The sequence below is a fragment of the Cyprinus carpio genome, chromosome A16 (assembly GCF_018340385.1).
Source record: "Cyprinus carpio isolate SPL01 chromosome A16, ASM1834038v1, whole genome shotgun sequence".
Taxonomy (NCBI): domain Eukaryota; kingdom Metazoa; phylum Chordata; class Actinopteri; order Cypriniformes; family Cyprinidae; genus Cyprinus; species Cyprinus carpio.
Window position 1 is genome coordinate 7,307,214 of NC_056587.1, and position 14,726 is coordinate 7,321,939.

A 14,726-nucleotide genomic window follows, 5' to 3' on the forward strand; every position below is an offset into this window, starting at 1 on the left:
ATAAGAGGCTTATTTAAGCCTACAGTTTTATTAGTGGATGGAATGTTGTTGAGAACTAGATGAGAGAAGAGCGTTTTAATGCTCACCTCTTCTTGTGTCTCTGCATTTATTATTAATCACCTCTGTGGAGATCCCCATGGTCATTCATCACCCTCTGGAATCACATTACCACACAATGGATCTCCCTCCTACCGATGTGTCTGTGTGCTTGTGTACTGTACATGTGCACATGCATGTGTGTGTATTTGTGTGTAATCTCAAATGGCAGGCCCACTGACCCTCAACAATCTGTTCACTGATGCATTTTGCAAACAAAACTGGAAAGCACTTTCTCTATCTAGGAAACTCTAATCTGATTGACTGGCGTTACACAACTTCCTGGAGAATGAGCTAACAGGGGTTTTCTTTGGTACTATTTTTAAGTCAGGTTGACACATAAGCAGAAACATTTGTCATTTTAGTGGAATCAAATCTTTAAAAGGGTCATATGATGTTGCTAAAAAGAACATTATTTTGTTTATTTGGTGTAATAAAATGTGTTTATGGGGTTTAAGGTTCAAAAAACACATACATATTTTCCACATACTGTACTGTACATACTGTCTGGAAAGTGAGGTGTGCTCTGATTGGCCAGCTATCCAGTGCTTTGTGATTGGCCGAATGCCTCAAGTGTGTGACGGAAATGTTACGCCCCTTGCCATGCGATGCGTGTCCCTCTCAGAACACCAGCGCCAGAAGACAAAAATAAAACCCATTACAAACGAGCCATTTGTTGCATCCAGTGGGGACATAATTACAAATTATAATGACTTATACTATACTGTTTTTTTTACGCATTGTGTTGCATCGCACTGCATAAACATAAAACCATGTCTGCATTTGTGATTGGAGAAATGACAAACAACAAGTGCTACTCTACACCAGGGGGCAGGGGGCGCAAGGTCTAGACTTGAGAACCGCTGCTCTGCACTGTTCAGAACTCACGTTTGAGTCATCAGTGGCAAATCCTTTACATGTAAACGTACTTACAGTCAGAACAGCCAGCATTGTAGTCTTCTCTCCCAGGATCAGGAAACAGTCCTCCATAAAATGTGCTGCACACATCTGAATATTTGGGTATAGCTGTTCTGGAACAGTGTTGTAAATACAACTTAACCATTGATTTCTAGTTGTGTCCTCTTTTGGAAGGCCAAACAAAGTATTTTCGCTTTCAACGAAACAGCATCTCCATGACATGGCACCAGCAGCAACAGCGAGAATAAAAGTTCCTTTGCGTGAACATTTGGGCAGTGTTATACAAATCTTCCCACATCATGATGTAGACATGTGGGGGCATGTTTAAACGTGGCGTTTTAGGACGGCATGGACGAGTCTTAAATTTTATAAAGATTATCTCTTTGGGTTTGCAACTTTACAGATCTTTTTGCATAAAAAGCTTGTAACACTCCAAAGAGAAAGGAAAATTTGAAATCGCATCATATGACCCCTTTAAAAGGTTAGTTTAAGACACTTAGTAGCAAGTAAAAGAAAAAAAAAAAAAATTTATATATATATATATATATATATATATATATATATATATATATATATATATATATATATATAAATAAATAAAATGGTTATGCTTTAGTTTAGGGACCAGTTATCACTATTAATAGTTGCTTATTAGCATGCATATTACTAGCATATTGGTTGTTTATTAGTACTTATTACACGCTCTGGAATACTTGATTCTGATTGGTCAGTTGCGACATTCCGAGGTATGTTATTCCTGGATAACAACCGGTAAAGCTGATAACACAGGCTTATCCGGGTAACTGAAGTCGGTGCTTTACTCTTGCTAGGAACATTTTCTCTTCATGGAAGCTTTGCATTTGGTTAGCTAATAAAATATTAAAACTCAATGCAATATTATGTGTACAATTATTTAATTATGTCTAGTGGTCGACCGATATTGTTTTTTTGACAGCCGATGCCGATGCCAATATCTTGAAGGCAGGGGGGCCGATAAAGCCGATATAATTTTTTTATTATTATTATTAATATTTAAGAAATTTTAATTTTGTTTGACAATGGATTAAAAAAGTAAGTGTAAAATAAGCATACTTATACTTTAGATGACAAAGTATTTTTCACAAATAAATAAATATTTAATAAAAATATAATTAAAAAGGAAGTAAACACTGTAACCAACAGGGCTTCTGTGTGTACCACAGCATGCCTCGAGACCTGTTCTAGGGGCACTCCTACCTGAAGAAACTTGAGGTTTGACCACAGGGTGAAGGTTTGGTGGCAGGCCAGTGTGACTTGGACCCGGTGAGTGCCACCCTGCCACGCCCACCTCGGGACTCAGCCATGTATCCAGTGCTGTAGCGGTCTCATATGAAGCAGCCCCAGTGGAGTAAGTGCCGCAGCAGCTGCCATATGCCCCAGGAGCCTCTGAAATTGTTTCAGTGAGACCGCCATCCTGCCTTTGAATGAATTCAAGTAGCTCAACACTGACTGAACATGTTCCTCTGTGAGGCGTGCTGTCTGTTTCAACTCCATACCGAGAAAAGTGATCCTCTGCATCTGGGAGAGTTTGCTCTTTTCCCAGTTGACCCTAAGGTCCAACAGGCTGAGGTGCCTGAGCACCAATTCCCTGTGCTCGCACAACTGATCCCAAGGCACCGTGCTCTCTCAGGGGAACAAGAGCCCCCTCCGCAACTTTTGTGAAAACACGAGGGGACAGGGACAGCCCAAAGCGATGGACCTTGTACTGATATGCCCGTCCCTCAAACACAAACTGCAGAAAAGGTCTGTGGTGCGGAAGGATTGACACATTAATGTACGCATCTTTCAGGTTGATCCCTGCAATCCAATCTCGGGGACGGATGCACCTGAAGATGCGTTTCTACATTAACATCTTGAACGGGAGCCTGTGAAGGGCCCGGTTCAAGACACGCAGGTCCAAGATCGGTGGTAACCCACCACCTTTCTTGGGTACAAAGAAGTAAGGGCTGTAAAACCGCACCCTCATATTGGCTGGAGGGGCCGGCTCTATCGTGTCCTTCGCCAGCAGTGCTGCGATCTCCACATGCAAGACATGAGCATCGACTGCCTTAACTGATGTGAAGTGGAAACCCCTGAACCCCTGAGCCGAGTCTTATGGTTCAAAGTAGCCAGCAAGATGGGCTGGACAGCGTTAGCCAGGCTTCCAGAGGGACCAGCGGAACCACCAAGCGTGACCAGCATAACCACCGACGTACCCGCAGTGGGGCAGCGAGGTGGAACGCAGGGACCCGGCTTGGGTGTTGGTCCGTCCGTGACTCTTCATGCCCTCCTGGCACCCAGGGACAGAGAAAACCGCTTTATCGTTGAGTTTTTCCATATTCTCCACCCGGCCCTCCTCCGGGGGATGGAGAGGTGCATTCACCATCCCCCAAAGAAGGATCACCATCCACCATCCCCCGTTCTGTGGCCTCTTGCTTTCCCACCAGGTTTGACGGGGGCCTGGACGGGCGGGGTGGCCTGCCTATGCCCAGCTCCATGGCGCCGCTTTCTTGCTTGATTGCTCTTTTAGTTGTGCTGAAGCACACAGGGGAGATGGCCGCCATAACACTACAGGAGGTAGTGCAGCCTGTAGTGTGCACCCACTCAACGAAGGTCAACCAACCCGCTGTCGCGCTGTAACACCCGCACAGAGAAGCTCCTTTGAGAGCACTGACTCATACGACACACACGAAGGCTTGGCAGGAGCAGAACAATAACACCGCCCAGCTCTGAAGCGAATAGCTGATTATGCGCTGCATCTGCTGCCTACTTATACTCATGTTGTGATCAGTGGCAGCTGGATGCAATAATCACATGCCAATGTGCATTGGCTCGTTTAGTTTACACTCAAAGTGTATTGGTCTCTCTGCCGAGATTCCCATTTGTCAGTCACCGACGTGATGTCAAGAGTGACCAACTGAAAGGGAACTTGTGCTACATGCCCACTGATGAAACTGGAAGTGCTAAAATGCTAAATTGTTTTCTGGTTTTGGCCTACAGAAAGCACTCTACTGAATGTAAAAACACAGCATAAGTGGGCTGTGTTTGGCTATAATAAAATGCATTGTAGAGTCAAAGGTCTGGCTACGTGTTTCCTTTACCAATCAGAAGTGAGGAGCTTCCAACAGTACATGTGCTTGTACAGTATGTGTACACACACATACATACACACACAATTAAACAAAGGCATACAGCCTTACAGGAAAATATCCAAACCCACCCTCACTTGCATGCAGTGTTACAGGATAAACAAACTTCATCTTGCCTTCCCTCACAATTGCTGCCTCTGATGCCTCGTCTCGCACTCGCACATAGTCACACAATTCTCCACATTTCTTGCCAGTTCTGTTCCTGTCTTCTCAACAGAATATCCCCACACTCTTTAGGCTCATTGTGTGAAGTGGAAGAGATGTGTGGCTTTGATTTCTGTGCCTCAGAGAGACGTAGAGTCTATATAATATACCCCAGCTCTTCCAGAGCAGCATACTGTACAGATGGCCTCCCCACAGGAGCTGGAACATGTCCCCGAAAACACTCGATCAACACTAAATGTGTGTGTATTGCATATTCTCATATGTGTGTTGACTGAAACAGACTGCTGTGTGTGTGAATGCGGTTTTGCCGACATTGTTGGTACCAAATGTCTCTACAGGCAGTGCTTTCTTTATAATTCTTCTTGAGTTTTTACACATCTACACTTCACTTGACACAACAGTAACTATTTACTATAAGTCATTTCCAATTTACATGCAATATTAACAAGCTACTTTGTTTATTGTTGCGTACTAGCCAATAGAGGCCAAAGCAGAACAATTCTGCATCTTTGTTCCTGAATGAATCAGTGTCATTGAATGAATCATTTGAAAAAAAATTTAATGACTCATAAATATAGTCACTTGTTGTCACCTTCAGGCATATCAATGAAACCTACAGTAAAAGAGGCCACATTAGTCGTAGAAAAGGTCCATTGTCTATTGTCAAATAGTGTTGCAATGTATAAAGCACAACTAACACAGAAGGCAAATTTGCATGACAAATTGAACCCGATGTGAAATCTGTATAGGGAAATCTTTCATAATCACGTGAAATTCCCACACATTAAAAGACTGAATTTCACTTGCGATAATTGACTGAAATCATCAACAAAGCACAGACTGACAGTCTGTCTTGAATGAATAAAATAGTGATACAAACAATTTCTGTAATAAATTTGTTCGTTTATAAAAAAAAAAAAAAAAAAACTTCAGTGAGTACGTTTAACATATTCATATGTGGACAATCTGTCTTCATACTGGCACAAAACTTTATTTATATAACTGAAATAAATAATGATATCCTGTAGTTTAGTAAAATGATTCAGATGAGTGAAGGATTCAGACTCATTCAGTCTTTTTTAACGATTCATTAAAAGAATCATTTGTTCATGAATCACACTGGTCGTGCTGTTTTGCTGAACTTGAAACAGCATAATTTTCTAGTATCCTATTCCAAATTCAGCCTATGTTTTTGATTCACTAAAAAGAAAGAATCATAAATAATGTTGTGAATCGATTAGCAGCAAGGACAACTCGATAAAAAGATGTTTCTTGCCAGTATATCTTTTAATTGCCTCACATTCAATAAACATTCACATCAAGCAAACTTTTTTTTAAAAAATGCTGCTGCTGTTGACGAGGAAATGCTACTCACAAGGACAGTAAACCTGAAAACACACATTGTCGGGACCAGCCAAGTGTTTAGCGGAAAGCATTAGAAATCAGTATAAGTCCCACAATCATAAAATGTGTGTGTGCATGTGAGGGTGTTGGGATTAGGCAGTACTGTATATTTTGTCATGAGGTTTTCATAAGGCCGTGTTCCTCTGCATGCAGATATTTTAGACAGGGTGTTCATTTGAAGTACATACTGCATTTCTATGTGTGTTTTGCCCTAAGGAAGCCTGTTCCCTCTCATCCGCTGAGCTTTAATTTGTGTGAGAGATAAGAGTCTGCCCAAGAAAGTGGGAGCTGTGAGGGTGTGTGTGAGCTGTAGATAGTCGTCCAACTCTCCATGTCAAAGCAGCTTTAACGCTCTCAGAATCTTCGAAGCAACCAAATATTTCCTGGACCAGCCTGAAATCAACAGCAAATGACATTTAACATTACCCAGCCTGTAAAATATTACTTCAAATGGATGCCTGTGCTATAGTGCTGTGGGAGAAGTAGAATATGATAAGAGCTTTTAAAGCATCTCCAACAATTTGTCCTTGGCACATTGTAATCAGATTCATCTAGTCTCTTTTTTCAGTAATGGCAAACATTCCTCACAGATTGCCTGTAGCATTCAGGCAGGAAATTTGCTTAATTAAAAGCCTTTTCTCCTGAGGACGGCAGCAACTCTGATATCTAATCAAGAATGATGCAGTATAGTTTGATATTGTACAGTATCTTTCAGTCACGTCCTTTCATAGTCTTCACAAAGCACAAACTTCTCCATTCTGATAGCACTGACTGCGATATTCTTCCTATTCAGGCTTTTCAAAGCTTTTGTTCACTGTTAATTGACATACTGCAAGTAGCCAGGAGTGTTTTGTGAATAGAATAGGTGGTGTGCACCTCCTGACCCTGAGGTTTCCTCCGTCAATGTTCTCTAGCCTCTCTGTTAGATGCAGCGATACTGGAAAGAAAGCACCTGGCAGATCACCAAAAGAAATCACATTTTCCAAATGAGCCACTGAAGAATAATATTTTTTTTTGTATTGTTTGCAGCACGCCAGCACCCCTGAGCTCCAACAGACAATATAGCACACATAAACACAGATTAAAAGCTAATCCATCTCATTTAAATACTGCAAAGTTGACACTGTGCCAATTAAGGGAATAATTCATCAAAAAATGAAGTTTGCTGAAAATATACTCACTCTCAGGCCGTCCAAGATGTAGATGAATTTGTTTCCTCATCAGAGGCAATGTATCACTTGGCACTTGCTCACCAATGGATCCTCAGCAGTGAATTATTAATCATCTGTGTACAGCTGATAAAAACATAACAATAAACAACTAATCCACATGACTGAAGCTTGACTTAATTTATATATATATACAAGTTGTCTATTCATAAAATTGCTTTCTTCGGTGAAAAGTTCTAATCTGAATCAGGTGAGAAATATGCACAGTTCAAAACAGCTGTCAAAACAAATATGCTGGTGGATTTTTATGTGAGAGGACAACAGGGGATGGACTTTTTTACTGGAAGAAGTGTTATTATGGATTATGGACACACGGATGTGCTGTGAGTTGACATGCATTTAGAAACAAAACATTGCCATCAATCTTCCCAAACTTATAATGAGAAACTCTCATAAGCTGGCTGTTGTCAGCAAAAGAGAAGCTTTGTGGTTTGGTTTAACATTTGGAAATGAAGCAAAATTAACAGCCATATTTATTAGTATTGCAATTTTATCAATGTACAGTAATACATATATATTAGGGCTGTCAAATGATTAATCACGATTAATCACATCCAAAATAAAAGTTTTGTTTACATAATATATGTATGTGTACAGGGTATATTTATTATGAATATATAAATACACACACATAAATTATATATTTAGAAAATATTTACATGTATATACATTTATATATTTATATTCTTATATTTTATATTATATATAAATATATTTAATATATTAAACATAACATATTCTTCTTAAATATATACATGCATGTGTGTGTATTTATATTTACATAATAAATATACACAGTATACACATTAATCGTATTATTCATGTAAAGCCCAAAATTTTTATATTATGGATGTGATATAATCGTGATTAATCATATTGACAGCCCTATATATATATATATATATATATATATATGTGTGTGTGTGTGTGTGTGTGTGTGTGTGTGTGTATATATATATATATATATATATATATATATATATATATATATATATATAATATTTATTTATTTATTATATAGTTATAAATACTTGATTGTTTTTTGGTCTACAGCTAAATATTCCAATAGGAATATTTGTTATAATGTTTTGATGTTATTTTTATTTATGATTATTAATATTTTATTTAGTAGTAATAATATATATAAAATCACAAAAGTTTTGTCCAAAATGAACAGTTCCAAAACCTGAAGTTTTTTTTTTTTTTTTTTTTTTTTTTTTAAATTGGAAGAATCACAATTAGAATTTATCCCCAAGCAGCCCTACTTTAAAATATCTTCTGGGTCTTCTCAGAATATCTTCTGGAATCACATTAGGCACGGTTGATGACAGAATTTTTGTGAAGTATCCCTTTAGATATTTTAATTTAAATCCTTCATATTTTTCCTCCATATTTAGTCCTGCTCTGCTGCCCGCATGTTAAATGTTTTGCTTTTCTCTGCTCCATGAATTACAAAGGATTGAGACCAGAAAAACACAAATCCAAACCTCAGCCAACATTTAAACCTCACCATATCATCGTCTTCCAGAAAGAAAAAGGACTAAATCACTTGATGTTCTTACTAAATGTTCTCCTTGCAAGCACATGCCAAAGCCTCAAACCATGTGATCCTTTCATTTTGGCCCAGCATAGCGATTGCCTTTTTCCAAGTTAAGGCATTATGGGTATCTTAGCTTGGCAGCTCAGTTTTATGTGTCCTTTTCACTTGTGGATTTATAAACATATTTAAATTTTTTTTTTTTCAGTTTTGACAAGACATATACAGAGGGAGCTCATGGTGTGTAACAGTTGTTGTATGTTTGGTGGTAGCGGGTTTGGATCGCTGTGTGTGTTGTGGTTTTGGACTTTGAGCTTGTGTTTGGTTGTGAGTGTGTAGGCAGGGAGGAAATGCTGACTGGCCGCAGTAAAGTGCTGACAGTAAAAGAGACAGTGCCTGAAATAAGACATGGATCCATAGAGACCAGCACGTATTCAGGGAAGAGAAGAAAACACGTTGATTTATCCATTCAAAGACACTGTTTTGCTAAAACAAAACAACAGCTATTACTTTCCATTCAATCTTTCTTATTCGATCAATGTCTGCCTTTGCACAAGATCACACATTTACTCATTCCGAACTTTCACACACTTTCCAGGGCTGTATAATGCTATTATGTGTGTCACTGCTTACGATACTGTGTAGAGTTTTTTTTTTTTTTTGAGTAATCTTACCATGAATGATCAGAGATTCAGGTACTTTTTTTGCATGAGGAAATGCTGATGCACCACAATCTGGTTTATTTCTCACACATGCTGGTGAGCTGTATTGTGAAATGATTGTCTTTGTCTTATTGCCAAATTTCTGTTTGTGGGTTTTGTGTAGTTACTGTCAGGCCTACTTCACGTACTAATATTGATTCTCTAGAAGCCTGCCTGGCTAGACTGTGGGAGCACTGAGAGGAACTGTTGTGATTTGTTCCTGAAAATCCTCTTTTATTAATTTATTTTACTATTAATGCTTTCAAGCTGCTGTATTAGACTTAATGGGTTAAAAATTTAATGAGCTCTATGGCAGATTTTATACTGTTTACCTTAGGATCATTAATAATTAATAAATAACAAATGACTCATGCTTAAGGCTGCCAATCAGTTTAAAAATGTATGTATGATATGCTGGATATCAATGTGCAGTTAATCATATCAACATTTGCTAAGTAAATTATAGATTATTTAATTGACAAGTAAAGAAGTAAATCATTAAATTGGCATTGCAAAATGCAACCTTAGAAGTAAATATATTGTTGGTTTTATTTGAATTTCACCGAACAGAAGTCTACTGAAAAAGTGCAATTTAGCTACCATACTTATTATGGCAATAATATACTTTAAAAGAATACACTTAAGTGCAAACTGAATATCATGTTTTCAGACATTGCAATTGCAATTAGATGAAATTTCGTTTAATTTTTTACCTACAGTTATTACAGTAAGTAGGGCTTAAGTGCATTTTTATAATGTTATTTCATAATTATTTATAGTGTGTTTGAAGTATTAAGTGTACTGCTAAATCTACTGAAAAGCATTTATGGTAACCTAAAATATATATTAATATAATTTCTATTAAAACTTGTATGTCATGTATTTAAATATATTAGTAAGGAAACTTGTATGTCATTTATTTAAATATATATTAATTGGGCATTTGTAATTGATGAAGTAGCAATTTAATATATTGAAATATTAACTCTAAATGTGATGATGTGTATTTCACGTGTGTTAGTTGTCAACAAATCGATAAGTGCACTTCTGTAAAACATGACAAAAGATTATTTTTAGATTGTTATTACTATGTGGCCTTTCATTTAATAAATATTAAATAAATATTTATCTTTTGAGGCACTTTTTTTCACAAGGGACAGTCCCTGTCTATCCAGTCTGTGCCATTTGTGTGCATGTTCGTCGTGGTCATTTGGCTGAGGTATTGCACCAAAGTTTTGTTTTTTAAGCATCTCTTGTCAAGAGTGCTGCATTTTGACACTGTGTCAAGTTAAAAGCTGTTCAACCTTTAAAACGCATCTCAAGACCCCTGAAAGCTTTTTTGGAGTCCATAAATGTGTCCTGTGTGAATGGCTCCTTACTCACTCAGTGTAGTTTGAGGGACGTTGCCTGTAGTAGCAGCTGGATCTGTGCTGACTGCAGAATTCCCAAACACATGCTCTGCACTTAGCTGGTACTTCAAACTTAAAATGCTTAGATGATAGGAAAATCTTCATAACTTGAATACAATTCATAAAGGCATGATTAAATATGTTTTTTTTTAATCTCACATTCTTTAAAAGTAATTTATTGTGCTTAATTAACATGTTAAATTAGCATTAATTCAGATATTTGCATTCAAATAAAATCTTTTAGACGATGGGTTTTCTCTGGGAGTACAGGGCTGCTGTTCTCATTAGTATGCATAAGCTATGCAAATTAACCTCTGTATCCAGGCTGTCTGTGTTCAACATCCATACTGAACCCTGTCAGGCTCTGACTTGTGTTCCTTAGAGAAATTACTTGCTTACTTGAAATGCTGTTTAATAATTCATTTATCTCACCCTATTAGAGAGTTTTTACCATAATGTTATTTGAAGTTAGATAAACCCAATTTTTGGTCCCACTTTATATTAAAGGTGCTGTATGTAAGTTTTTGACTCTACTACAGCATAAAAATACTATAATATGTTTGCAGATATTTAAGAAACATGCTAAGTTAACATACTTGTTTATCTGAAAAACAATGCTACAGTCAGTTATCCTCCTTTGAAAATGTGCGTCCCGGAATGTCAGTGTTTGTTTTGGTTTGTGAAACCTGCACACTGCCAGTTTACCCAATTGTATTTCAGCACCCCGGGTTGCTAGTTGGCAGAAAACACAGCATATTTCAGTTCATTCATTGTAAAGTGCGCTCGTTCCTGTTGGTGTCGTCAATCTGGCAACCTGCGTGTGTGTCAAGTCTGAGGAGGAGGGGCCGGGTGAAAAAAACCCTCTCCAATATTTTGGATTTGGACTGCAATACCTAGTTCAACCACTCGGTGTCAATCCTACATACAGCACCTTTAAGTGGCCTTAACTACTAGGTAACATCAAAACAGTACAATGTACTTATTTTGTTCATATTGTATTGCAAAACACTTTTGCTGCTATTGAGGTGGGATATGGTTAAGGTTAGGGACAGGTTTGGTGGTATGGGTTGGTTTAAGATTGGGATAAGCTGTAAGGAATGGGTCAAAAGTTGTGTCAATTATGTGTGGATTGCTGTGTTTTTATCAGCTGTTTGGATTCTTATTCTGACGGCACCCATTCACTGCAGAGAATCCATTGGTGAGCAAGTGATGTCATTTGTAAATCTCTCCAAATGTTTCAATGAAGAAACAAACTCATCTACATCTTAAATGGATTGTCAGCAAATTATCATTTTTGAGAAAACTATTCCTTTAATGTGTGAAATTATGAAACACATTATTGCTCTCTTTTATCTGCCCAAGTTCAAAATGAACTACATGCAGCACAACAGAATGTAAGAGGAAGTAAATCATATGGTATATTGGCTTCTACATCCATTTTCATAATGTCTGTTTAATGATTTTGTCTACCACATTAATTTCTTTCATGTGTGAGCTTTTCTCAGCAAATTTGATTAATTTATGTGCACATAATGTAATTAATTTGATTAAAATGTATAATCAATTGACAGCCCACATGTTTTAAATTTGAAAAATATCTGGTGCTTCTTGATGAAAGGGTCTATTTGTGTATTTTAGTTGTACAAGAGTGTTATGCAAGCACATTTGTATATTTGTTGTCCTTGAGCAGGGGAACTAAATGAAAGAAGTGTTAAAACATGTACACCCGTGTGGAGATTGTAGAGGAAGGATTATGTTGTCAGACATGCGCATTATGCATCACAGCTTACAGAGCGACTTAACATTAATGGAACAATATAATAACCTTGGATCACAGCCACTCTCTAACCTGATGCTAAAAATCAAAAAGGGTGTTAAGTGAGAACACGCTGACAAGAGATGATTATTTTAACACATGTTTGTAGCACAGAACAGAAGACATCCTAACATGGTTTTATTATCTTTTTCTTTTTTTGTAGATCCTGAAGATTATCAGCCACCGATATGGAAATCCTACTGTAAGTGTTTTAATGTATTTTTTTTTCAACATTATACATGTACTGTTTGACATAATTTGAATGACTTCACACTATACTGGCAGAATAACACACTCAATTGAAGAACTACAATAATCTGGGCTTCAAACAGAACAAAATTGCATCATGGGAATGCGGTCTGGTTCTAGATCACTTTTTGCCAAAAGTCTCCCCGGCCAGTAATCATTATCTCAGATTTTTTTAGCCCATCCCACGATTCAGCTCATTCTCCCTCGCATTCACTCCCACTGTGCAGTATTTTTATAGCAGGCCCCGTCCTTGTCATTCTGGTGGACGTTGTCCAGAACCCACTGCTTGTTCTGAGCTTCTTTGACAAAAACTTGGCATTGCTGTCAGATGCCTTCCTGCTCCCTGGGAGGAAAAATCTGAGTAGTGTGTCCAGACTCTGTCTGTGCTCGGACTGAGGCCGCCAATTACTGCTCTCCATGATGAGCAGCTTTTAATGAAGTCATCAAGAGAAGGTCACGTCCATGTCGAGCTGAAGTATCCCTGCACATCTGCTGCTGTTTTTGTGCTGGCATTGATCATTTCACTAGTGCTGCTCTCATCACAATAATCTAAATTCCATTTTCTATTTCAGAAATAATCAGTTGCGATTGAAAATATACTGCAAAGTCCTCTAGTCAACATGCTTCCATAATATACTTTTTCTACTTTAATACATTTTGCAAATACAAATGTTATTATCAGCAATGCAATTTGGCTATAATGTTTAATTGAAAAATTAAAGTGGATAGTTCACCCAAGAATGAAAATTACCCCATGATTTACTCACCCTTCTATGTGTATATGACTTTCTTCTTTCAGACGAATACAGTCAGAGTTATATTTAAAAATGTCCTGGCTCTTTTAAGTTTTATAATGGCAGTGAATGTTCGTCAAGATGTTGGAGCAAAATAAAGTGCATTCAAGTTTTAAGTTTTAAATATGTATAGTTTTCTTAAACAAACACATCACTTCACTTCAGAAGGCCTTTATTACCTCCCGGAGCCATGTGGAGCACTTTTTATGATGGATGGATGCACTTTATTTTGCTTCAAAATCTCGAACACCATTCATTGCCTTTATAAAGCTTGTAAGAGCCAGGATATTTTTTTATATAACTCCGATTGTATTCGTCTGAAAGAAGAAAGTTATATACACCTAGGATGGCTTGAGGGTGAGTAAATCATGGGGTAATTTTCAGTTTTGGGTGAACTATCCCTTTAGCATAAATTCAAGATTTTCTTGATTTTCCTTAAAGATTTTGCTTAAACCTTGAATGCACAAAATAATAATACATTTTAAAATATATTTTTCAATGTAAAAATTATATAGTAAATGAAAAAAAGAATAGTATTATTTTTTACAAGTATCATGAATTATTAATTAATATTGTTTTGTTTTAGGGGAATCATCCCACACAACATTAACAACCTGAACTAATCTTGCCTTGTCATAAAAAATCTAATTATCTGATAAAGAGACATCTGGTCTGCAGGGAGCCTCTATTATGATGCAATTTTAGATTTTATGGTTTTTGTTCCTGCATGTTTGTTGCACCACATGACTTTGCTTTGGCAGAAAAAAGATAATAAGCAGTGAAGCAGTTTTGTTAAAATATTTTTTTTTCTAAGAAATAATAATAACAGATTGTTTTCTTTACAAGGTTTTTTTCTTCATTATGATATCAGGACAGTTGTATCACCATGATATTTTATTTATTTTTTATTTTTAACTGTACGCCTCTGCCCCCCAATAATAACAAAAATGGAAAAGTATTTTAGTTCAAAATTTTAAAACGTTTCTCATAAAAGAGATATATTCAAGAATATGTATGAATTACATTTAAATGTATTTCTGAATAGAAAATGGAATGTCACATTAAAAATCCAAATATTTCTAATTCATTTTACTCTATATATTTCCTTTGCTTTACAGGGTTCAAAATTCTAAAAACTTTTTTTTTTTCAGGTTTCAGTAAAAAAAGCTCAATGTAATCTCAGACTTTTTAAACCCACTGTAGGTGCACAGAGAGATGGAGGGGCCCTTTAGTGCCTTTGT

At 37.0% G+C, this 14,726-nt stretch overlaps 1 protein-coding gene across 2 annotated transcripts in view; it reads left to right on the top strand.

The window, feature by feature from the left end:
* Positions 1–14,726, top strand: part of LOC109063928 (beta-chimaerin-like) — a 44,515-nt gene that overhangs the window by 5,911 nt on the left and 23,878 nt on the right. For both annotated transcript variants that reach the window (XM_042772314.1, XM_042772315.1), the window contains one exon: positions 12,606–12,644. In XM_042772314.1, the coding sequence (XP_042628248.1) occupies positions 12,606–12,644 (39 nt within the window). The remainder of the gene's footprint in view (positions 1–12,605; positions 12,645–14,726) is intronic.